This window comes from Passer montanus, unplaced genomic scaffold (assembly GCF_014805655.1).
Source record: "Passer montanus isolate IOZ18808 unplaced genomic scaffold, ASM1480565v1 scaffold79, whole genome shotgun sequence".
Classification (NCBI taxonomy): Eukaryota; Metazoa; Chordata; class Aves; order Passeriformes; family Passeridae; genus Passer; species Passer montanus.
Window position 1 is genome coordinate 2,214,075 of NW_024373145.1, and position 25,876 is coordinate 2,239,950.

Sequence of the window (25,876 nt, forward strand, 5' to 3'; positions counted from 1 at the left end):
TCTCCTGCCTAGTATTCCAGCAATCTAGCTATTCCTCTTGTCAGTCACAGGGACATTAAAAAAGCCTGAAGCAGATTTTCACCCCCAGAGCACAGAACAGGAATCACCTTCCAGAGTCAAAGCAAAGTCTTACCCTGGTGCTCCCAGAGCCGTGGCCCATAGGTCAGGCCATGTGAGGCCAAAGGAACCAGTTCTTTTTTCTGGCCCAGAGCACATTCTGCTTTTGCTTACTTTGGAAAGATGCTGAAACCACTTCTCAAAACACTAACATCCCACAGGTATGTTTTCTATCTCTGAGAGCAATAGGAAGAACAAATGTCTCCAAATACAGTGATGTTCACAGAGAAATCAAATGGGAAAATGCAGTTTGTTAAGGTCAGCAGGAGGCTGCTCTGGATGTAAACATTATTTAACCTTTCTAGGGCTTATGTCACCTATTGTTAATAATGCTAAATGCTGCATTCTGAAGCCACTATCATACAGAGTATCTTCAGGGAGAATGAAGACCATGAAGGCCACCATGAATTGTTTGACATCCTTTTGTCCAGAGCATAATTCCCTCAAGATTTCAGTAGCTCTGCCTGTGTAGATGCCTTTCAGCTGCCCACAATCTTTAGGGCAGTTCTTTGGCTAGTGCTGGAAAGTACGTGAGCTCCAGGCTTGCTCCCAGCAGCTGTGCTGATGGCCATTGGAACTACAGTGACTCTAAATGTGTGGGTGACCATCAGGAGGGGCAACTGATAGCTGTGTCTGGGGTCTTTTCATAATAAATGACACTGAGCCCAGCCCAGATGTGCTGACTCTTCCCAGCTCTGTCTTCAGGGACAAGGAGCACTGCTTGACACTGTGCCACTCTCTTTGAGCAAAGGTAAAGTGTCATCCTCTAGGTCGTTTCTGTTGATGTGTCTTCATCTCCTTGACAGTGTTCTGCAAGAGGGCACAGCTGCTCAAGGAGTGTGTGTGCATGTAAAGAGGTGCATCTCCTCCTTTTTGTTATATGCTCTGCTCCTGAAGAAAAAATAGCTGGAGGTTTTGGCTACAAATAGTTCAAAACCCCCCTTCTGTGCTGTCACACTGAGCACAGGACTTAAGCTGTTGCCAGAGAGTGATCTGTCCCTGGGGAGTGGGACTTCCTCTGTTCATCTGCAGCCATTCTGGCTTTGGCTGATGCATGTAAAATCTTCCACTGCTTGGTGCCTCAGACACAGCTCTGTTGAGACAGTCTTAAACTGTCATGAATATCACACTGACACAGGCTGTTACTTAGTAAATTTCTATTCTGTGCTGGTTTCTCTGAATGGTTTTTTTCACAGTTTGTTTCTTTGTTTGATTTTGGGGATTTTTTTGTTGTTGTTGTTTTGTTTTGTTTTTGTTCTTTTTTTTTTTTTTTTTAAATTTGGTTTTTCAATTAAGTTCTGTCCAGGATGTGAAAAGAAAAACAACAAAAAAAACCTTTTTTTTTTTTCAGCTGAAGTAGATGGAAAAGCCTATGATGACAATCAGTATATTTGAGCATTCTAAAAGTAGCAAAGTGACAGAAACACAGATGTGGGCAGGTTCGTGTGTCACAGAAGTTATACTCTACATAGAATCATAAAATGGTTTGGGTTGGAAGGGACCTTAAAGATCATCTAGTCGCCATGGGCAGAAACACCTTCCACGAGACCAGGTTGCTCAAAGCCCCACCCAACCCTCCAGGGATGGGGCAACCACAGCTTCTCTGAGCAACCTGTGCCAGTGTCTCACCAACTCACAGGAAAGAATTCTTCCTAATCTAAATCCATCCTGATTCAGTTTCAAGCCATTACTCCTTGTAATGGGAATATAGGAATCTCTACATGCCCTTGTAAAAAACCCTTCTCCATCTTTCTTGTGGGTCCCCTTTAGGCACCGGAAGGTGCTTTAAGGTCTCCCTGGAACCTTCTCTTCTTCAGGCTGAAGCTCTCCCAGCCCGTCTTCACGGGAGAGGTGCTCCTGGTCTCTGGTTGTTTTCGTGGCCCTCCTCAGGACTGGCTCCAGCAGGTGCGCCTCCTAACATGTAGCTGAGCTGTTTCCTTAGCTGAGTTTTGTCTCGATCAGCAACCTTTCTTCACTCGAGTTGCGATCCCTGAGTGCGGTAGGTGAACAGCGTGCCTTTTGGGGAGAACCGATCCCGCTGGGTGTCGGCGATGGTCCCGCCTCTCCTCCGGGCGCGGCTGGAAGGGTTCGCGGGGTGGGGCGGGGCGGGGCGCGCCGGGGTCCCTCCCGCTGCGACAGAGGGTCCGGCCGAGGCACAGGGACCGGCCGAAGCACAGAGTCCGGCCGAGGCAGAGGGTCCCGCCGCTCCTCGCCGTCCTGGCCATGCTGCATCGGGGAGCCGCGGCCGCCGGGGATGCCGCCCGGAGCCCGGGCACCGCCCGCGGTAAGGGGCTGCCCGCCGCGCCGCGGGGAAGCGGAGGCGTCCCGGGGCTGACGGGGAGATGCCGGCCGGGAGGGTCGGGACCGGGACGGATTGGAGGGGCACCGGGCTGCCCGGTGGGGCGGCCGCGGTGGCATCGCAGCTCGGGTGGTCCCGAGCGTTCTCCTGCTCGCCTGGGTACCACAGCCGCGGGCGGCGGGGAGGTCGAATCAGACCCGCAGAAACACTCGCTGCGTGCGGGGATATTCCAGAGACGGCGCGGAGGTGATTCTGTGTAGCCAAAACCTGGAAATCTAATCCCTAAATTGCTCTTCCAACAACCAAAATGGATAGGGTTTCCCCCTTCTACACCTTGCTATCAGTCATAATTCTCTCTTAGTGCTCGGTTTACAAAGTGTTTGGTTTGGTTTTTTTTTCTCACTCTTTAAGCTGAGCAGGCTCACAGGGTGGCTGCAAGTTACAAACCTTCGAAGTTTGACAAAAGAATCCTCCTCTGGACTGGACGTTTCAAGACAGAAGAAGAGATTCCTCTGAGGATCCCGTAAGTGCACTGGCCTTGTCCAAGGGTAACATGGAACTGAAGGGAAAGCAGTGGTGCGATCCTGATTCTGTGGAAAATTTAAAGCTTTTCCACAGAGCTTAAAACGATCGGTTTTACAACACTGAGACTTGGAAACAAATTTAGAGGGCAAGAGAATTTCCTGTCCTGGTTAGAGGTTAAGATGAGAAAATGTTCCTTGCTGGAGTCCCTAGAGCCCGGGATTAAGAACAGATGCATCTGAGTAGACAGCCTTGGTTACATTTATGTACTAGCTTTTTTGTTTTGCTTAGTCCTAACGTGCAGTCAGAGAAGGATGTTATTGGTAAACAATATTTTTTGTTTATAGCTCGCATAAACTGTTCTAAGGGAGCTGTCACTGAATGAGTACATACAATAAATTATTTTTTATTATAGAATTTGAGGAAAAATAGGGAAGGAGGTAATGAGAGAAGAAGAAGCCCTCATCAAGGAAAATTGAGCAATTGATATAGCCTTAGTCTCCTATTCTTGCTGACCCACTGGACTAGATGATCTTTGAAGGTCTCTTCCCTCGCAAACCCCATAGACTCTACAGTTCTCTGACTTGCTGAAAGTTAGCAACCCCTAAGGGCGTCAGGCACTAAACACCTGAAACCCCTCTAATGTTTAAGGCTCCCTTTTCTTAGGATGCTAGATAGAGTGTTAGACATCTCTCCAGGATGCTACTTTTTATCATCAAAGTATGTCCCTGCCTGGGGTGATACATTGAGAATAAACAGTGTGCAGAGCTGTGTAAAGCAACAGGTACATCCTCTGCCTATTCTTGCTGGTTCCTGACGGTTTCACTGGAGTTTGCTGAGCTGGACAGTGGCTTTCTGGACAGTTTAGCCTATCTTGTGCTGTTAGTTTCACCATCTTCCTCTAGAGGAAGGTTCAGACATGTCTCAGGAGCTGTAAATGCTATTTCAAGTTGTCAGGAGATGTTTATAAAGATATGGCATTTGCCAGTCATACAGACACATGCACAAAAATCACTCCTTTCTGGCTTGGCAGGAGAGTGTCACCACTGTGCTTTCTGGGTAAGAAAAGTATTTTTAGAACTGTAGGACCATACTATACTATACTATACTATACTATACTATACTATACTATACTATACTATACTATACTATACTATACTATACTATACTATACTATAAATAGTAATATACTAGAAGTAGTTGATTTTTAGACATTGAGCCTGAACTGTGCCACTGTTTTAACTCTTGTCAAAAGAAGAATTGCAAAGTGTTGCTACCTGTGAACACAACCTAACAGCTGAAGTTTGTTTGTACTATGAAACAAATCTGTAGGGTTTATTCAAGATTGTTGTGGTTTCTTTGGGCTTTTTTTTAAAGCCCCAGCTGTCACTCACTTCAGCAGAGGCTTGCCTGGAGTCTTGATTAAAGACTGAATAGCAAAGACCTAATATGCAATTAGTGAAGAACATTGTAAGGTCTGTTTTCCTTAAAGCAGATGTAGAGAGCAGGGAGAAAGTGAAAATCTGCCTCAGAGGAGTTTCAATTAGTGCACTGTGAAATATAATTAGGCTAATACATCAGACTAATAACATTTACGGTTTTGCTTTTGTTGCCACAAATGGATTACTGGATTAACGATCCTACGTGCCAGTCTGATGTGCAGTTTGTTTTGAAGATGATTTTTATCATTGTACAAACCAGAAGCAGTTCCTTAGAACTGCAGGCATTGTTAGTCACCTGCAAGAAACAGAATGTGCCCAACGTGCTCCTCCTGTGTGCGCTGGCAAGGAAGGGCTGGTACAGCACTGCCACTCACGGGACCTGTCCTCTTCCACCACACCAAACCTTAGAGAAGCACTGCAGCCCTCAGCCTTGGTGCAGGCTTTCATGGGCACTGTCAAATCCCCAGCTCTGCCCCATCCCATTGTGTTACTTTAAAGTAAATCTAAAGATTTTTTGAAGGAAAGAGAGCATTACACCATGTTAACTTAGAACATAGAACCAATTCTTTATGCAAGTATTCTTTTTACACATATAGTTGTGGGTTTATACATATGTATAAAACATTTATTTATATCTTACAAATCTATCTATATATCCATATAAGTAAATATATAAAACATTCCCATGATGAATTATGAAAGGAAAACGGTACACAGCCAGTATTATTATGAATATCTTAAAAACTGTACTCCCAAGTATAATGTTTGACTTGGAAAAACTTAGCTGAACATTTTGGGACAATTTTCATGATTTCCTCTACTGCTGGTTCCCAGGGCCATGCTGCTGGCTCAGAAGAGAGGAGGGTGGAAATGGGAGCTGTACCAAAGCAAATTTCTGGCCTGTAAAATGTCTCCTTTGCACTGGCTACTGCCAAATAGAGGACAGCAGTTTTCCACTATTTTTGCCTTTGATGACCAGCAGAAACAATCCTGTAGATTGTTCTTGTTTAGGTGCGTGTTCCTGAAATAGTGAGGTGGCTGACATCAGCTGCCCACTTTCTGTCAGGCTGCTGCTTTAATAAAGAACTAAAACCTTTAACTCATAGTAGAACAAACTCTGCTTTAATTAACAATCCAAGGATGTAAAGTTCTTAGCTTACAGAACACCATCTGAACAGGTTAGATACAGCAGTAATTGATTTTTAAAGTTAACTTTGAATAAAGGGAACTTGCTTTTACTCCATCCAACACCACATATAATCTCCATCTGTTTTATACAGATAACCCCACTCAATTTTCACTATGTTTAGAGTTCAAGGTATGATTTCTGGTGTATTTACCCCAAGCATTGAAATGCAAACAATTATTGCCTGAGCAATTTTTTCTCAGGTTAAAAAACCCCAAAACAGTCTAAATCCACTAAATGTTGCTTTGCCATGGGAAATGAATTAGGATCAGAAAATGGCTGATACATAATTAACCACAGCAAGCTGACGATGCTTGTTTCAGAAGCTAATTCTGTATTTATTTTTAAATTGTGATGTTATGTCTGCAATGCTTTGAAAAGATACTTTGCCTTTTTTAATGACTCAATTCAACTACTTTAATTGCAGGCCAGAGATGATAGACAAGGCAAGAAACAAAGCTCGAGTGAAAGCCTGTTACATCATGATTGGGCTCTCAATTATTGCCTGTTTTGCAGTGATTGCTTCAGCTAAGAAGGTGAGGTATGACCGTGTAGCACACTTTACAATAATGGAATTCTGTGAAAAGCACACAAATCTAAACCACGAGCACAGCTCAGAGCTGCCCAAGCTTTAGCTAATCTAGTCTCTGTCACCCCCACCACCCTGAGTGGCTGTTGCCCATTCCCGAGGCTGGGTAGATTTCCCTAAGTGCATCCTTATTCCTACGTTGCTACTTCCTCAGGCTGCTGCACGTCATGAGTCCTTAACGAGCCTGAACTTGGCAAAGAAGGCCAAGTGGCGGGAGGAGGCTGCGCTGGCTGCGGAGGCGAAGACCAAGTAATTCCATCTGCAATGCTCAGTGTCCTCGGAAGAGCAAAATTAACTGCTGCTGAGAGCAAGTAGTGAGTGTCACCCCTAAATGGACAACTGTAGATGCACACCCTAGAGCCAGCAAGGGCAGCTACAGCATCACAAAAAGAAAAGGCAATGGCTCTTTCATTAGGAAGATATTCAGGATACTTGTTCCATATAATTGAAACTATTTTGAATGTTTTGCATATGATTAAAAGCAGTAATTAGTTTTAAAGGGGATGAGGTAGTTTCCTAAGCATGTCAGGTACCTTTGATTAGATAACCACAAAATATTTACACCCAAGAAATTTTCTGTCTGGTGGCAGTGCATAGTTTTTCAGTGCACAAATTGCCACTTGGAACTCACTGGCATCAATGCTGTATTCAGAATGGTATTTGCATTTTTTAGCTTTAAGAAGAAACACTTATTAAATCACTAAATAAATACAGTAAACATCTGTAAAATAGGTTTTATTGGTTTCTGTATGGTATTTTGAGATTTAACATTCCATAATATTGCATACTACTTATATGTGTTCTGTTACAGTAATGGGCCTTTGGCCTGGATTTAAAGATGCACTATTACTATCTGAAGTTCATATAGGTAATTTAGTTTTCCCGCATTATATATGTAAGACATTGTGCCATAAGTAACTAGAATTTCTCATTCTAGATTTCAGTGAAATCTTGAGGTCACAGTTTAAGTCCATGTATCAATCTGCAGACCTATTACAAAAATCCTCAGCTGTACAATTTAACAAATTTAAGCCTACTGAGAATTAACCATGGAGAAAAGACAATAGTGCATCTTTACTATTTTTTAAAGACAGGCCCAACAATAAATAGTTTCCAGTTGCAAACTTGTTCTACAGCAAACATTTCTGTGCCAACATTATTACTATTTTCTGATTGCTGCTAGGAACAGCATGTAAAGCAAACACTAAAAAATTAAAAAGCTGTACGAACCAATCCTCAGACAAAAGTGCAATGATGAAAAAATTAGATATGATTCAGTGTAACAAGAGTAGGGAACTAATAAAAAAAATTTCTGCTCTGCATAGTTGCATAGATTAGCTAGTTAGTATTCACATTTAAGCAGAACAAATGGTACCCTTTTAATTAAACCCAAACACGCGTATTTTTAAACAGACTTTGTAACCGATGGGGCACTTCAGATTGCATATAAAATGCCAAACTTCAAGAGATTTTCATATCACAGTTTGTTTCTCTCTCCATACTAGTTTCATCTGTTTAGGTATCATAATCATGCCCCTACCTGCAAACAAGTACCAGAGCTGACTTTAAGTCATAATCTCTGGCTTTATTTTGTTCATTTATGTGCTTCTAACAAAGCATGATATAAGCCCAGTGATAAAATAGAAGAGACCATCCTTTAAACAAATTTCATTATTATTTTTTAACAATATCAGGGTAAACCAAATGTTGAGTTTAAATAAAGATTTTCATCATCCTAAGTCCATCGATTTTAGTTCCCTTTCAAATTGTTCCATTTAAATTTATCAGAGGCATGAAATACAGTTTGCCTAAATGTGTAAAGTGCAGTCACTAACCGTCCACAAGATATAATAATATATCCACACAACTGAAGACATTCTTCAAAACAAATATAATACTTTAAATCTCCCCTCTTTTCTTAATTTTCAAGTCTTTCAATTAAGATTTTCATAGTTCAGATTTGGTTTAAGTAAGAGAGGCTTATAAATGTAGTTTTACAGGGTTCTCCAAATAAAAAGCAGGCACAGCTGGTTGTTATCAAAACAAGGTTGTTAGAAACAAAGGAATACCCTGTTACCTGAATAATTTTCTTACACTAGAACACTGAAATTCAGCATTTGCTAGTAACCTTGGTAGATTTCCATGATTGTTACCCTGTTCTTTGATAGATGGGGAGTGGGCAGATCATGGGAAAGAAGAGGGTTGGTGTATGAAAACCTAAAACTATGAGAGTAAAAAGGGCATAAGTACAATCACCTAACATTATATGAAAATTTGGCAGCTGTACTCAATATTATCACACTATTCAAAACTGTTGTATGCTGTACAAATCTAGGTTTAAAGTGTCATTTGCTAAAATATCTCATTATTCAGAGTTCATAAAGTAACAGCACTCCTATATACACTTCTTACACTTCTATCTTCCACTAAAAAGACTTCAAAGGGAGGTTGCTTCCCGTCCCAATTATATCTTAGTCAAAACTGACCATTAATTTTAGAAAATCCACTTCAAGTCCCACATTCAATTACAATATAGAATATATTGCTGTAACATCAAAGTGAAACATCTTAGAATCTTAACTTGCATGTAAAAAAAATTCTAAATATAAAATGGTACTGTCAATGATACCACTTTTAACCTGTATTTTTCAGTGCATTAAAATATTCTTTAGTGACAAGCACAGTGCCATGGGTAAGTCATTTGGAGTTTGAATTGCAGCCTTTTATGAAGCATGAAATGCTCTCATATGTCACAGATTTCACTTATCCCAGGAATTTGATGTTAATGCATTAATTACAGGTAATAAAAATAGCAATACTTCAGAGTTAACCCAAAGTATTAATTTCTCCAAATGAGATATACTATTAATACACCAGAAACACTACCTATATGCAAGTCAAAGCAGAGCATACATTTTTCTGTACTCAAAACTGTCAACGTAAATAATAGAATTCTGTATCTTTTAGTGTTTAACAGCAAACACTGTATCTTGTAGAGCCCAAATATTTAGATGACAGTAACTTCTAGTTAGTTTTGGTTTCCACATACTTAATGCTATTTACAGTACAACAAACTTTTCCTTCAACTGGTGTGATTCACTATTCATTTTTCATTGCAGTATTTCTATTGTCTTACCAAAAGCAAACCAAATTCATTAACCTAAGGAACAATTCAAGTGGCAGTAGCACACTTGGTCAAAAAACAACACCTACTGTCTAAACTTTTAAGAAGCTATTGTACTAAAAGGCAAACATTGCAATGTTTCTCAAACTAAAGTGGTGTTACCACATCTTGACAGAAGACAGCTGTAAAACATTAGCTTGGTGACTGGTGCACATCACCCTTCTGTCAGTCCTAACTGCAGCTTTCTTGTGGTAACTGCAGCTTTCTTGTGGTAACTGCAGTGGCTGCTTCCACAGCAAAGTACTGCAGTTGTGGCTGACTTGTAATGCCATTTAGCAGCTTTCATTACAGAGACAACATCTAATGATCAGCAAGGTCTCTGCTGATTCCAATTTGAAAACCTCTGAAATAGTCCTCTTCCCACATAATTCAGAAAGAACTTTTTCATATATTCAATATTATATTAGGTAATTAGCATTATATATGTATATCTATTATGTCTTTAAATACATTTTATAAATAAATTCCAACAGTGTGTTGTAAAGTAAGTAATGCATAAAAGTTTCACAATTTAAATAAATATTTTTCACATTCCAATTCAGCTTCTTACAAGCTCATCTTTATTTCATGCCTTAGTTCTGAAGCAATGTTTCTGCTTCAATACAAGAGGTAGATTTGATAGAAACTGGGCAAGTCAAGCCTACTGCCAAAAATTCAACTGTCAGTAACTGTATTGCTGATATGAAGTTTGAGACTACATGAAAATTCAGAACTACTACCTAAAATCCTACCAAGTCTTAGCTAAACAGTTCTTGTTAAATCACATTTAATGCTTTTAGACATGTTTACTCACAGTTTTTTTCTGTACATAAGAGATAATGAAGAACACAAATACAAAACAGAGAACAGTTGTCTCTAACACAATATATAAAAGTGCATGAGCTGTTTCTTCATCTATTTCTGTAAAACATATTCAGCTTTTCCTCTAACTTTGGCCGTAAAGAAAAGACCTCAGAGAAAAAAAACAAACCCAAACCATACAAGTGTTTAAATTTTATGCTTATATTCACTTCAGTAGTTTAGAGCTGAAACCCCTCCATTGGAGCCTCCTGCTGTTGAAACACAAACTGCTGCTGACTTTCATCCACCTGAGGTGCAATACTAGAGTCCTCTTCTTCAACACCAAAATAATGTTCTATGAGTTCAAAAGCCTTTTGGTAGATCTCTTGGTTTTCATGCCTCTGAAGAAATTCAATTTTATCCAGTCCTAAATTCAAAACAGAAAATTTTCAAAAATATAGTTGCTTAAATGAATGATGAATTCAAATGGAAACAGGTTTTAGTACAACAGTACTTCTTAAGGCAAAAAGATGCAATTCCAAGTCACCTCAATTAATTTGATATCACTGTTTCTTAATTTCTTAACCCATGTATTTCTAGTCTTCATTTTCTGGTCTCCAAACTTATTTTAATACTAAGCTAGAATCATTTCAATTAAACTAATATCCCAATTTCTGTTCTTCTACTCTTCAGTCTTCCCCAACTCTAAATTCTGTCTCACTCATGGAGCCATCAGTGGGCACAGTCTGGTATCTTTTTTGAATTTAATTGTAAGATTTAAAGATAGTAACTTTTAGAAAGCTTATCATTTTGCAAGTAGAGGATGTAATTCAGTCAAAGAAGCAGAGGTTAAGTGCTAGGCAGTCAGGTTAATATAAAATTCCTGCTTAGCTTTTTAAGGTAATGTAGTTTCCACTTAGGTTGGATTAGAAAGAGCTCAAATGAATACTTCTAGTGACTGTAGAGGCCAAAGCAGTGATAGTGATATAATGAGCTGCTTTCCTTCCTTATACTCTACAGCTTCAGCAGCCTATGCTTAAGTGCTAAAGCAAAGAAGAGAACCTAGAGAGTCAATACTTAAAATTATGAATGGACAAAAAATCTGTAATACAATAAATTCCATTAAAGCCTTCAGTACTTACTCCTCTTATGCATTTAATTGCTAAGTTCTTCAAGCATGCACTTGATTTTAAAAAGTAAACTCTGTAACAGGCAATTCAGATGTAAAGACTGCTTTACAGTAAAGTTAGTACCATCTAATCAGATACAATGTGGTCAATTAGAACTACAGTTCTATTAGTTACTTGCAGTTTCTGAAATACAAATGTCTGACAATTTTGTTTTGTCAGAGCTACAAAAAAGGCAATTCTCCAAAAAGAATGCCAGTTTCATTGTAACCCAATTGTAAAAGAATCCAGTAATGAAATTCCACAAATTAGAATGCTTTTATATAGAGGTTTAATTCAAGAACTTTTATAAGAGACTAAACAAAATACTTGCAAAAGAAAAAAACATTTGGTTTTATGACCTGAAATTGATTTTGCTGTTACTGATATTTACTATATTAAAAAGTGATCCAACTTTAGGATCAATCAAAAAACCCCTGATATTACATGTCTGTTGGTAATGAAACTGTAGCAGACAGGACTATGTATTACAGTATTAAAAACTGTATTTAGGAATGGCTGATAAATTTATGCAAAGCATAGTTCCAGTACACTGGGACATCTGTTTTAAACCCTTTTGAGAATGCTTCTCTAGAGGGACATTTAAACTGACCACAGACAAACACCCAGAGTTTTCTGCATTTAACACTTTCCCCTAAATGTTATATAACTTACTTTATGATACTTTGTGACTACTTCTGCTTGGAGTAATACTTGTATTAAAACTTACTGCAAATTTCAAAATGACTCAGTGCTTTTGTTTTTACAGCCTAGAATAAGGAAGTTCAGGTATGTGGTTTCACAAGAAGTGTGTTCTTACCATAGGCTTCCTCTATGAGGGCACAATAAGGATTAATGCCAATTCCATTTTGCTTTGACTCTTGTTCTCCAAGACGCAGAATATTTTCAAGTCCATTTAAAGCCACCTGTACTATTTTTGAATCCATCACAGTCAGGAGGTCACAAAGAGGCTTGGTACAACCTAGTGCTACCAAATACCTTTATAACAGAAACAAAATAGAAGAAGGGGAAAAGAACTGATAACCCAGCACATTTATTCTGACATACCAGTCCACTGCTATTAATACTTTGCTAAAAAAGTGGCTGAAACAACAGAATTTCTAAAACATGCAACAATACAAACAGAAACTTAGGCTAAAATGAAATAAATATTACAACTTATCCTAATAAAACAAAATGAATGTGTGTATTCCTAACTGGAGTGTGAAATCTGTAGTCTTTTTAACTTCTTTTTACCTATAATCTTCAGGTGGGTTTAATTGAATATAAAAGAAAAAATTCTATCAGGAAGTTCTTTTCTCAGGCAGTTGAAATTTTCTAGTGGTAAAAATATCAAGCAAACACATTAGATACATGTAAGAACACTGAGCACTGTTCTGTGCTAACACAGTCCATACTAGCAGTCCGTCAAGATTTTAGCATCACCTACTATAAAGAGAAGGATGTAACTCTAAATACAAAGACAAAATACTGGGATTCTGAGTATCCCACTCCTTTTCACAATTTTGAAAAAAATTGTGTATGAACTTTCACAAGTCATAACCTGTGTCCTTGCTTCTAGCATGTGAGTAAAATAACAACAGCAATGTTTGCCTAAATACAGTTTAAGTCAGTGGTTTAAAACTATCCTGCAACTGCAGTATAGTTTTAAACAGGCAGTAGTACCCTGAGGATATTAGGAGGACTAAAACTTCACAACACCAATAATATAAATGCATTTTTTTATGAGGAGCCATTGTTATGGTATTATATGCAAATCTACTATTTGAAGATCCTGAATTAAAATTTATTTTCAGAATGCTAGATTTTGAAATATTACGGTATACAAGCAATTTTAAAAATTAAAAAAAAACAAGACACTTTCCTTTGTTATCCCAGTTATCCCCCTGACAACACTTAGTGGTTATAAGAAAATAAGGATTAGTTACATTATAAATAACTAAGAACATACTTTTTGCAACAGATCTCCCAAATATGCTGGAAAAGCTATCACACCACTTTCAGTTCTGGCTTTCAAATAATACAGTAACTTTTAAATCAAATTATCAGCTACTGATTCAAAGTGTTCATTATTCTACAGTATTCAGAGAAACCAGAGAGTATTTTATTCTAGCAATTCTATCTTTGCAGCATACAAATAGCTACTGATAGTAACAATTTAATCAAACTCAGTTCTGAGCAAGTTTAGGTATCTGCTTTAAAATAATACTGATAGCAAAGTTAAAATACATGAAGAAACTACTAGAATCCCTGCAGTCTATCCCCAAATATACAATCCCACTGCACAAGTTTTCTAAAGAACCCCCCCAGTTTTCCATTTTCAAACACTGAAACTGTTCATCAGTTGTTCCAATTCTATTTGACAATGCAGTATCAGCTGTAGAAGATAAGCCTGGTGCAACACCCCTGAAAAAAGTACTAATTATTTATTATGTTTGTTGCATGTACTTTGATTTTTCTGAATTTGTACATTTTCAAGTTGGAGATTCAAGGAAATGAGGCTATGTTTAGGATTTTGTTGCTCTGACTGTCAAGATTCAAATGTAGAAATTCATGTGCCCTACAGAAGATCCTTAAGCAGAAAAAATAGTAACACACACAAACTTACCTGATCTGTTCAGGGGTTCCTCCTGACGTTGCATTAGTTATGGCCCATGCTGCCTCTTTTCTGGTGCGAAATTCAGCTTTTTGGAGAATTTCAATCAATATTGGAAAAATATTTGCATCTATGACAGCCTAAGAGATGAAATAGTAACATTTGACAACCATTAATAAAGATTTCAGAACACTTATACCTTGAATTAGTGATCCTGCTGATATTAAAGCAAATAATATTTTGTTTAGGTGATGTCATACAAACTATAAATGCTGAAGTGAAATTCAGAACTATTCCAATATTGCACTGCAGTGGCCATCAGAAAACCTTGGGGTTTTTATTTCTCTGTTTCTGGTGGGCAGAGCCCAGCTTACTGGATTGGCCCATTTAAAAATCATACTACACATCCTGAGTTTTTGAACTGAAGATCAAGCCTCAGAACAAAATTTTCCATTTTATTGAGGTCCTGTGGTCTCCATTGAGAGACTTTGCATGTAATTGGAGACTTCATTACATGTTTTAAGTTACATCAGGAAGTAACATTTTCTTCTCTGAAGCAGAAGGGGAAAAATAATTTTGGAATACATGTTCTGATTCAGAATTCTCATTTTTACTGATCAGAACATTCTTCCAGATAGCTCCAGTCACCTGAAAAAACACAGGATGCAATAGTTTCCACAAGAATACAACTCAGTGTTGATGACATCATGTCGGGCTTTTATCCAAGCAAAATATTCACCATTTACAAACTAATTCACCTTTCACTGGACAAATTTGTAATACAAATTGTGAGAGCTATTTCTATTTAAAATAATATCTCAAAGTTTAGAAGAAACCATTTAGGTTAGGTAAAATTACAGAGAGGACTAAAACAAATAATACAGAGTCAGTGTAATCCACTTACATCTTGTCAAGGAAAATCAAGTAAAGTAGTAAAATGAAAATAAAACCAACCAAATAACAAATTCCCAGGCTTTACCTGAATCTGAGCTCTGTTTCCTGCAGTTATATTAGAAACAGTCCAGCATGCTTCTTTTCTGATAGATTCCTTGGGACTACTAAGCAAGTGCAAGAGACATGGTAATGCAGAGCAGTTTAGAATCACCTAAAATAATTTAAAAATTGAAAACTGGGTTGTACTATATATAGCCTTGCACAATATACACATATATATAAATATAAAAGCATTTTACAGAGGACTTCAAAAGATCTTCCAACACATTTCTATTATACAAAGTGTCATATCCTGCAAAATTTAAGTGTTCAATGCTGTAGTGTGTGATCAGACAATCCAGCAATTTGAAAGAATCTGCCTTCAAATAAGTTCAGCCCAAAAGAGTGACAAAAGCAAAATTAAGTAAGACTGCTTAAGGCTAAAATATGAGTAAGTCAAAATGATTGACAAATGCACATCTAATTTGTATAGTTATTTGTTAATTTTTTAAGAGATAAGGTTTTTCATTTAATTCCTTAGCAAAATCCTTTATTCTAGAGCTCACAAATTATACAAGTAACATTTTTCCTTATGCTCTTTTTATACTAGTACTGTCAGCCTTTTAGAGAGAATTATTTTTAAAGTAGGACCAGTCTTCCTGTTTCCTGCATTACTTCAAATTCAATGCCATTGCCTAAAATTAATAAAGTCGATCTTTAGAATAAATTACATCAGTAAGACTATCACATAAAAATTCATGGACAAATAAGCATAGCTTAAAATTGAAAACCTTGACTGCCTTTAAGACTTGAAAAAGTGGAACCATAATAAAAAAAACCAAGAAAAGCAACAGTCAAAGTATCAGACAGAAATGAAGTAATCCACTACACACAATGCTGTAAAAATGTTTATTCTTGCATTAATCTGATGCTGAAAACAGGAGCCTAAACCATCAAATCAAGAACATAGATTTGTAGAAAGCCTCTTTCAGTGACATATGCAGATACATAAACTGAACATGTATTTTGTCAATGTTTTCACAAAATTCTGTCTTGCCAAATATTTTTTTTTAAATCAACTAGTCTTACCTGTGTTTGGATATCATCCCCAGTAACAATATTTCCAACTGCTCTTAATGCAGGGGATACCACCTTGTAATCATTATGCCTGGAGACAAACATTATATTGCTTGATATTACTAAGTGTTAAAAGAATAATTTTGCATTTTCAGCAAACAAGGGTTTACTTCAGGTGCTAAGTATTTAGTTATCAAAAACACTGTATTACTTATTACACTTTCCCTGTTTAGTCAAATTTGTTTACTACAAGCCCACAACTGAACTGCACCTCTATGAAACAGCACAACTTAGGGCAATCTGCTCAGCAGATCCATTTCATCCAACTCAAGTAGTATTAAATACAGTACTGGAACACGTGTCATTCAATAGCCACAGAAACAGAGGGAGGTGTATAGTAAAGTTTAGTATGTTTTGTAAGCAAAATCACCCTTTTTGTGAGTCAATAATCCTAGAAGCTAGCACATGAATTCCATATTCAGCTGCCTGATGTGTGAGGGAAGGAAACTACAGTTGTCCTAGAGCTTCTATGGAAGAGAAAGCAATCTTCCCTCTGCTGACAGCTATTAAAACAAGCTTTTCACAGGGAAGTGTGCTGAGCTGTCTGTGCTGGGAACTATTATCCCAGACCTACTCTGCAGTCCCATGTGAACACAGGGATTTAGTCTCCTTTTCCAGGAAAATAATGAACCATAACCCAAATATATTGGAACAGTTTAAAAATTGCTCTAGCCAGCCTCTGGACTTCATTGAGTCCAAGAACTGTCTGTAAAGCAATTATATATCCTAGAATGGAATGTACAACAGTGAAATTAAAATTTAAAAAAAAGATAAACTAATTTACAGTTCAACACTGGTCTTCAGGCTTTGCCTTTATATTCCTTCATGTATATGAATTCCTACATTAAATTTTAAGGAATATAAGGGAATACTTTGGAGAAAACTTTTTTCACTATCAATGTCAGGAATAATTGCAGGAGCCAAGCAAGCTAGCAAGCAGCTTCAAAGATTTCAGATTGAATTAATGTTAATCACTTTTCACAAAAATAAATTAAGACATCAGGTGAGAAAACACAGCTCTATTTTAACATTAACAGTACTATAAGACATTTATTTGGTGAGAAGAAGACTTACATAAGCAGCTCTACCAATCTTCGACACACTCCAGAATCAATAACAGCTTGAATTTTATCATTGGGACCATCTGAAAGGTAAGAGAGGGCCCAGCAAGCATCTGCTAACACATCCGGGTCACTGCTAAACAACAGTCTTGATAAAACATTTAAGCAAGGAGCAACCTAGGTTAAAGAAAAATATTGCATAAAATTAGGTGTTCCATACTTTTCAAGTTTCAGAGAACACTCTGCAAAGTCAGAGATGTGCAAAACAATTTACTGCTCAGGTACACAAGGTCATTAATGAATGAGGACCCAGGTAGAACACTGTCTGACTAAACCAGATATCCAATTAAACCAGCAAATTGGATAAATTCTGATTCACAGCCTATTTATTGAGAGATACTGTATTAAGTACATAATTGTTCAGCTTAAATAAAAAGCCATCTTCTTTTACAGGAATTGCTGATGCTTTTTTAATCATTCAGGGAGCAGAATCACTAAGTCATAAAAGTTGGTTTTTGGTTGTGGTTTTTTGGTTTTTTTTTTTTTTTTTTTTTTTGTTTTGGTTTTTTTTTTTGCTGGCTTTCTGGCTTTGTAGGAGTACGAGTACTTCCATGTAATAACCAACCTAGAGTAACTCACATAGCACCCAGCATTCACTGAACTGGTGAAACAAGCAATGTCTCATTTCAGTTCTCATCACTGCTGTACCTTAATCTCTGTAACTTCTGTGCAGAGCCAAATGAACTAGATCATCCTAGCCCCATTTGGAACCTGACAGGTGTCTGCTGTACAGCCTGGGAATTCCATAATCTCTGTAGAACTTAATTCTTTACCTGACATGGGTTATGCAAATTCAGTCTCTATTATGTGTCCAAATGCTGCTATTGCAAAGGGCAAAAAGCAGAGGACTTATTCTTATTAGCAGCTGCCTATAGGGCATGCTTTTCCTGTGAGGTTTTGTATTCAAGCAGCAAAAAATCTTGTTTTATCAGTACCAGAACAAAACACTAGTAAAGGATATAGGTTAGGCAAGAGTCATTGTGAGGTGATCAATTAACTGACATCAGAAATCCCCCCTTTTTGTTAATATTTCTTCAAGAATTAATAAGTAGCAATAACTATTAGTTAGTAATTACTATCTTATGAGGTAAAACTCTCCCCAGATTAACTTTAGTGATCGTTTAAACTCAGTCTCTTCTACCAGAATATCCAGTATTAATATTTTCTGAAGTTATTAACCTTACCAGAAATTAATTTCATACTGAAAATAAACTAAAACTCCTACTAGTCTCTGTAGTCTTTACAGCCACATACTAGGGAGAAGAAAAGGGAAAGCATAGAGGCTCTCTCTGTCATCATAGTCTGGTTTAACTGCATCTGACAGAGCAGGAAACTCAAAGTTTTATTCATGCAGCATGCACTCACAATCATAGAACAAAAAAGAACCCAAAAAAACTGAGGGAGCTTCAACTATAACTCACATTCTCTACAACAGTTCTGGAGAAAATACAGTCCCACATGGTTTAGTGTTGAATGTATAATTTGTCCATCACTTCACACCAGTGTATTACTCTGCACCAGACTATAGTCTCAAGTTTTTAAGAGATATGATTTTATTGCTGATGGGTGCCAAAATAGATGATTTTTCAGAGATAAAACAGATGGGCAAGACTGTGTGATGACATTAGAAACATAAAAAGTATGTCTATATTCAGATTCAAAGATTCTGTTTATGACAAAATATTACAAACATTCTTTAGCTTTCTGATTTCTCAAAATTACTACTTTATTATACCTTACTGAAGTCTGGAGGTGGGTTCTTTCCTCTGCAAAGATTTGAGAGTGCCCAGACTGCATTTCTAGTTGTTGTAAGACGATTCGAATTAGTTAACAATCTGTCAGAGACAACAGTAAGAAGAAAAAGTAATTTCTTATTAAAATTTAGGTAATTTTCTGGCTATTGTTACCAAAAGAACATCACATAAGGAAGATAAATTCTATCACTGATCACTAGTTTAAATTTATTCCTCTTCATATCTTATATGCTGCAACTATTTTCTTAAAATCAACTGAATCTGAGATTATTTTGCATAATTTTGGCATCTCTAGTTCCCAAATCGTGTACATGCATATAAAGTAAACAATTGCTTATGTGAAACATTATTCAACTAAACCTTTCTGAGGGTCTTTAGAAGGGGCTAGGAGACGCAATCCTGCATGGAATGAACTTTGATGTTTTCATTCAGAAAATGCAATTGATAATAATAAAAATACTTCCATAAAAAGCTAAAACCTGGAAGTTCTTGTAAAAAAATTAACACATTACTTCTGCTTTTGCCAAATAGAACATGAAAGATTCAACACCTGAAAAATCAGGTTTACTTTCAGATTCATAACAAAATGTCTAAAATGTTAATTATTTAAGCCCTTGCTGAAGGTAATCATATTATCCTCTGCTATTTTAAGCTATTTTACAAATGTTTTGTTTTATTACCTTAAGTGGTAATAAACTGAGTAACATTTGTCTCATGCAAATTTTTCCCTGTGATGAAAATAGTATGGTAAGCACACAGTAAATGCTGGAATGATATTCCTAGTGAAGAGAAATCTTCTAATGGAACACAGCTCATGTAACAACTACTCTGTCAGCTCACCTCTGCAAGCAAATAGATAAATAGGAAGACTAGAGCTTGGAGCTACTGAAAGAAAGTGGAGAAAATGGCCTATTGCCTAGGCAGATGGAATCATACAAGTGGGAATCAAATTGTCTCGCACCCCATACATTCAGAAATTAGACAACAGAGTTGGCACAATACAGAAATTTCATACATGTGATGTTACACTTCTCTGCTTTTGCAAACACTGAAAAGCTTCCAGTCATGAACTAATTAAAAATATACATGAAGCTCATGTAATCCAAAACATCAAATTGCTTCTTATCATATTGTTATGATTCTCAATGTAGACAAAAACTTATACTCTTTTCAAGTAAATTCTAAGCTGAAGTTTTCATTTATCTATACACATACAATATATTATAGTGTTAGTTTACAATACTTACTCTAAGAGAGGTGGCAATATTCCACAGTTCAAAACAAAGTCTCTGCATTCTGCATTATCACCAGCAATGTTCCCAAGAGCCCACACTGCCTTAAAAAGCAAAGCATCCAAATGAATTTATACGTACTTGCAAATCTACTTTTACAGATATTCTATACTTTTTACAGCAAATATTACAGAATAGAAAAAAAAAATCCATGATGGGAAAAAATAGTGGCAGTAAATTTTTGTCTTCCTGGAGGCAGATCAAGTAGCTAGTAGGTAAACGGGGTCAAAGCCTCTGTAAGCCAACACACCACAAAAGAGACATTCATGACTGAATTTTAAGTAGTTATAAAACCCCTCAAGAAGACAGTTACCTGCTCCTGTACATCTTCATGTTCTGAGCTAAGCAACTTAATAAAAATGGGAACAGCTCCAGTTTCAATTACAACTTTGGTGTGTAAGAAAGTTCCAGACGCTATGTTTGTCAAAGCCCAAGCTGCTTCAAACTGTTGAGGAACACAAACATAGCCACGTTAAACCACTCAGCAGTGAAACTTAACATCATGACATGAAGTTTGACATAAGAGTTTCAGAGGTTAATTTTCCAACTTTTTTTCCTTTCCACTGACATGCAATTATTATTAGAGTACTCTACACAATAAAAAACCTGGTCTTGACAAAATCTCTATTCAGTAAGAACTTTCAGTAACTACATTATTTTTAGGTTTTGGCTTGCAGAACTAAGAAAGATTTTGAGTCACTGTATTAACTAATACAGATAATTTTTGTTTACTCAATATTAAGTTAATTCTTCTAGAACAAATGTCCACAAGGCCTAAGTGCTATTCCCATGGAGGAGTAGACAGAACTAGTTACTCCGACCATTAATTAGATATCTTCTCAAAGGATTTCAAACAAGTCTGTCAGTTTCCTGAATTTTTTTCCTAAGATTTTAGCTGAAAAGTACTACAATATATTCAACACTTAACAAGACAGATCCTGCTCACACATCATTGCTGATGATCTTAATATACCACTCTGCAAATCCTCTTGAACACCTTTTGCTTTCAACACCCAAGCTTTTGTGCAGCTGAATACATGACCCTAAAGACTACTACGAAATTCACAAAGTCAAGTCACACTTTTAGCAGCAATAATGAAAACATACGGCTTCAGTGGTGAAAAATAATTATATTTGGTTACTCAAAACCCCCACCAAACAAAACAACATGTGCCTTCCAAAGCTCTTTTGGAAGGTTTCTAATCCCATTCAAAACCCCAAATCAGTACAAGCTGAACTCACTTGTAGAGTGTAATTTTCACTCCTCTCTAGAAATTTCACAAATCTCTGTACTACTCCCGGTTTTTGAATGACTTCATCTATAGGTGGATTAGGCTCTAGGGAATCAAAACAAACATATTTGTGTTAAAAAACCAAATAAATTACTTTTTCAGTATGACAAAACCATGAATATGACTTGTAGATCCTATCATAATTTCATTCAATCCTTTTCAAAAGGAGTTACAAACTTTTCACTTACAGGATCTTCTCTATGAAGTGGTACAATGTAGTAAACACCCTGTTACATATAATAACAGTAACACATACCATTATCTATTTGCATGTTAGTAATTCATCACAGAACACTCTTCCTTCCACCAACAGCTCAAGCTGGTGGAAGAGCAATTATGGTTACTGGATGCTATTTTAAAAGACCAAGCATACCCTTACCTATCATGCTATAAACATACCAGCACCACCTTAAGATTGCATGTTTTACAGCCCCAACAAAAACAAGTTACAACTCTTCTTTGACAGACATGTAATTTTTTTTTTCCTTTGAGGAGAGAATAGGAATGAGAAGCTGAATCACTGCAACAATTACTCTGTTAGTGTGCAGTTAGTTACTGCCCTGGACACCTCAATCAAAAACATCCTTGTTTTTTACTTTGAAAGACTTAACATCTAAATAATGAAGATTTCTGTACTTAACCATGAGGTCAAAGAGATTTGGCACAGTTTCTTTATAAACAGAACTACAAATTTCTGCAAGATCTATTTCAAAATAAAACATAACTAAATATTAACTGACTCTCAGTATAATTCACAATAACACAGAGGGAAGCAACTAAAAAAAACCAGGTAATGTTTACCTACCTTTAGAAAGCAATTTTCTGAATTTCTGAGTTGCTGTGAGTTGCTGATCAGGATCATCTGAAAAAATCATCTGTACCATATCTACAGTAATAACTTCTTCCTAAAATGCAAGGAAGATTTCTTATAGTGTAGTACTATGCACACTAATAGATAACATTCTAAACACATTCTGAAGTATTTACCTCTGGAATAGGAACAGTTGAGCTGACATCAGGATCCTGAATTGGGCTTTCTACCATGGATTCTTCATTTCCCGGGAGAGACACGTTTCGGCGTTTAAACAGCTGAACAAAGGGGAAGTTTTTGGGAGACATTAGGAGTAACCAAAGTGTGGGTACTGATGACATACACTTGAAGAAATGCTTTCACCAATACCAATCAAAGAATTTTACCTACTCACCTCCACCCATGCAAGGGGAATTCTATACAAAAGTTTAGGTAACATAAAGGAGAAAAACTATCATATCTGTATCTTGAGAAACTGCACAGCAACACTTCAGATAGACATTCAGAACTAGATTCTTACTAGTTATAAAGATCCTTAATTTCTTCCACAAGAAAAAGAGGATACAGATATTTTTGCTTTTAGTCTTTTATCCCTTATAATTAGCGTGCATTTTAAACAAAAAATAGTATTCTACAAGCTACTTTCCCCCTTCTTAGCTTATAGGCTAAAATCACCAACATAGAGGCAATGTTTGTGTTTCAGCACACTGCATTCCTCCTTTCTATACAAGACTACTAAGCAGCATCTGTATTTTATACCCAGCTGAGGAAAGATTAAACTAGAAACACAGTTTTCATATAGAAGGGGAAAAAAAATAGTATAGCTTCAAGGTGAACTTCCAAACCATGCAACATTAAATATTCTCTATGTCCAAAAACTGCCTTACACTTCACACTGCCTATGCTCAGAATACATACCAGCACTGTAGTATTTAATATTTAATAGTATTAGAAGTATTTAATAAACTCTTCATTTTCTGGAATATAAGCAAAACATTCACATTGACCTGTTCTCTTCTAGAAACCAAACATAAATTTTTATCTTTATTCCAATACTACACTTACAACTAGTGTAACCAACAATTCTAAGAATATTTACATTCATACCTTCAGAAGGAAATGAGAGGCTCTCAGTCCATTGACTAAGATTTCACCTCTAAGCATAATAATGAAACCACCTATAAATCCTGACAGTTTTGTCCCTCTAGGTGTCTACAGACCTAGGTTTCTGCTGCTCTACACATCCAAAACTGCAGAACAACTCCATGTTTATATCCAGCTCTATTTCAACAGGAACCTAAACCAAGGCATTCTCTCCCCTGTTTGATGCACTTATGGGTTGGGTGTAATTCTGGAAACAAAACAACTACAGAATACTGAATGCAAATGAGGTTTAATTCCATTTAAACCCACAAAGGAACAAGAAGCAATATTCCACTTTTGGAGGACCAGCCATTCTTTCTCAATGCTCAACAAGGACACAGAAGTTCTTGGTTGAAAAGTATAAACTTGCTTGGTCTTTCTACCAGTCACAATTTGTCCTGGAGCACAAGCAGTCTCATCTCCCTGCATAAACTCATTCTCAGGTCAGGAAGAGCTGAAAAACACCAGTCCAACAAACTAAGATCAAGCAGACCATAACAGTAGTCTCATGGTTAAAACAGCATGGGAGAGGAAACACCCATTATTTTCATAATTTATCTAGGGAGCATTTACTACAAAATATGTAAACAAAACTTTCAGCAGGAACTGCAATGCATTACCCTTTCAGAGATAAGTGCTCCAGTAGCTCACCACTTCTGACTCTTACCCCTCTGGCCCAAATAATTGAAATTCTTTTTCCATGCACCACTTTCCCAGTAGAAGGGTAAGCATTCCACCTCATAGCAGAGTGTAGATCAGAGCCTGGGACACTCTCCAGGTTGTGGGAGACAAAGTCATCCACTTTAAACCAAAGAGAAAAACAAACTACCTTCCTTACCCTCCTGGCAAGAAACTACCACACATTCTGTGAAGAGGAACTATGACAAACTACTACATAATACAATGTTCCACGTACTCCGATCATTAAAAATTCAATGAGAACAACTGCAAATCTTTGTATAACAGTTCAGAGACCCTAATTGACAGCCACTTTATTAAGTTGGTGTAGAAGAGCTCTTCAGCAATTTGAAGCATGGTATCAAAGATGAAAATAATCCTCTCCCTTCACACACCAAATGTGACCCCAGCTCTAGCAGAGAATGCAAGGTTTCAAATTCTTACTGGAAATATGAGTGTTCTTTTGGTCTAGTCTCACATGTACAAACCTAGACTATGGATTGATGTTAAAAGTCACAGCTCTCTCCTCTGTGTGCCCTAGTAACTTCTAAGGGCTTCTGTTCACCTTTTTATGATCCTGTTGAGAGGTGCCTGGTGCTTCCCACAAATGCAAAGAAAACAGACACTCAACCTGGCATTCCTGGAATTCCTAGATTCCACTCCAGAGGATGAGTCTGCTCAAGTCCTTTCAGGCCCCAGAATATAGCTCCACAGGCACTGAACAGCGAACAGCTCCCCAAGATGCTTACCTGCTCTTCTCTTTTCTGTTTCCGAAGCTGGATTCCTTCCTCCTCTCTTCTCCTGCGCATTTCTTGGGGATTAAGTGCATTATTCTTGTAGCTTTTCATTCTGAAGTTATCTTTAGCTGGGCTTGCCATGTTGTCTATTGAAGAAATACAGAATTACTCCAAAAGGCCACACCTGCCGTCTCTTGCACGATGAAAATATCTACAGCAGCCGCTACCTATTCCTACATGTTTGCAAAATCGAGCTCATCAACAAAAATCTTAAATGCAGAAATCACAGAAAACCTATGCCTAGATAGGCATTTCCAAACTACAGATTAAACTACAGTTCATCTCAAAAATCAGATGCAGTATTAAAGGGCATAAGCTACTGTAAAAAGAAACTATGCATCTTACAAGCAAACTGAAAAACAAAAAGCTACTAAAAAGATATTATGCTGCTAAATTTTGATTCTATCAGCAAGCAAGCAAAAAAATTTCCTCCTCTCATAAAGATGACATTAAATATATTACAAATAAACACAAACTTTAGAAGAAAACCTGCAGTAATTACTGCTTCATTTAATACCGTATGGCATTGTTTCTTTATTTTCACTATCTCACAAACATAACAAAATCTAAGGGCTACGCTTTTCCTTCTAAACTGTGTGCAGGAAAATAATTTAAGGGTCAGTGGCACGCAGACAGGCATACTCTTTTTCATTTGAAACTAACAAAATTATTGTCTCATTCCAATTACCAGTTCTTGTCATGGATTTACAAGATTAGAATCTGACTGTCAGTTCAGGTATATCAGCTGTGGAAAGATAAAAGTGATAGTTCAAGATTCTGTCACCAGAATGATCAAACAGAGTGGAAAAGGTTGTTAATAGCACGGTGCCTTTTTTTAAAGCTAGAACTGAAGCCTTCATCTGACAAACAGTTAAAAACAAGACTCTACACAAGCGATCATTCCTCTGGAATTCTGCTACAAGGAGAAAACATGTAAACTACAGCTCCTGAACTATGTAAAATTCTCTGGCAACTTCCACGCTGAGACAATTTGCTTTGGGTTTTTTGTTTGGGTT

General features: G+C 37.1%; 2 protein-coding genes across 2 annotated transcripts; one reads left to right on the top strand and one right to left on the bottom strand.

The window, feature by feature from the left end:
- The first annotated feature begins 2,340 nt into the window (after positions 1-2,340).
- FAM162B (family with sequence similarity 162 member B) lies at positions 2,341-10,364 on the top strand. The gene is made up of 4 exons (XM_039731572.1): positions 2,341-2,401; positions 2,828-2,939; positions 5,994-6,102; positions 6,310-10,364. The coding sequence occupies exons 1-4, from the start codon at positions 2,341-2,343 to the stop codon at positions 6,406-6,408; spliced, it is 381 nt and encodes a 126-aa protein (XP_039587506.1). The 3' UTR covers positions 6,409-10,364.
- On the bottom strand, positions 6,876-25,132 carry KPNA5 (karyopherin subunit alpha 5). Its single transcript, XM_039731558.1, has 13 exons — positions 24,813-25,132; positions 22,419-22,520; positions 22,237-22,336; positions 21,382-21,476; positions 20,453-20,584; positions 20,095-20,183; positions 18,829-18,928; positions 17,047-17,210; positions 15,925-16,003; positions 14,882-15,007; positions 13,915-14,042; positions 12,106-12,284; positions 6,876-10,546 (listed from the first exon to the last, which is right to left on the bottom strand). Exons 1-13 carry the CDS (start codon positions 24,939-24,941, stop codon positions 10,359-10,361), a joined length of 1,611 nt encoding a protein of 536 aa, XP_039587492.1. The 5' UTR covers positions 24,942-25,132; the 3' UTR covers positions 6,876-10,358.
- Positions 25,133-25,876: the final 744 nt, after the last annotated feature.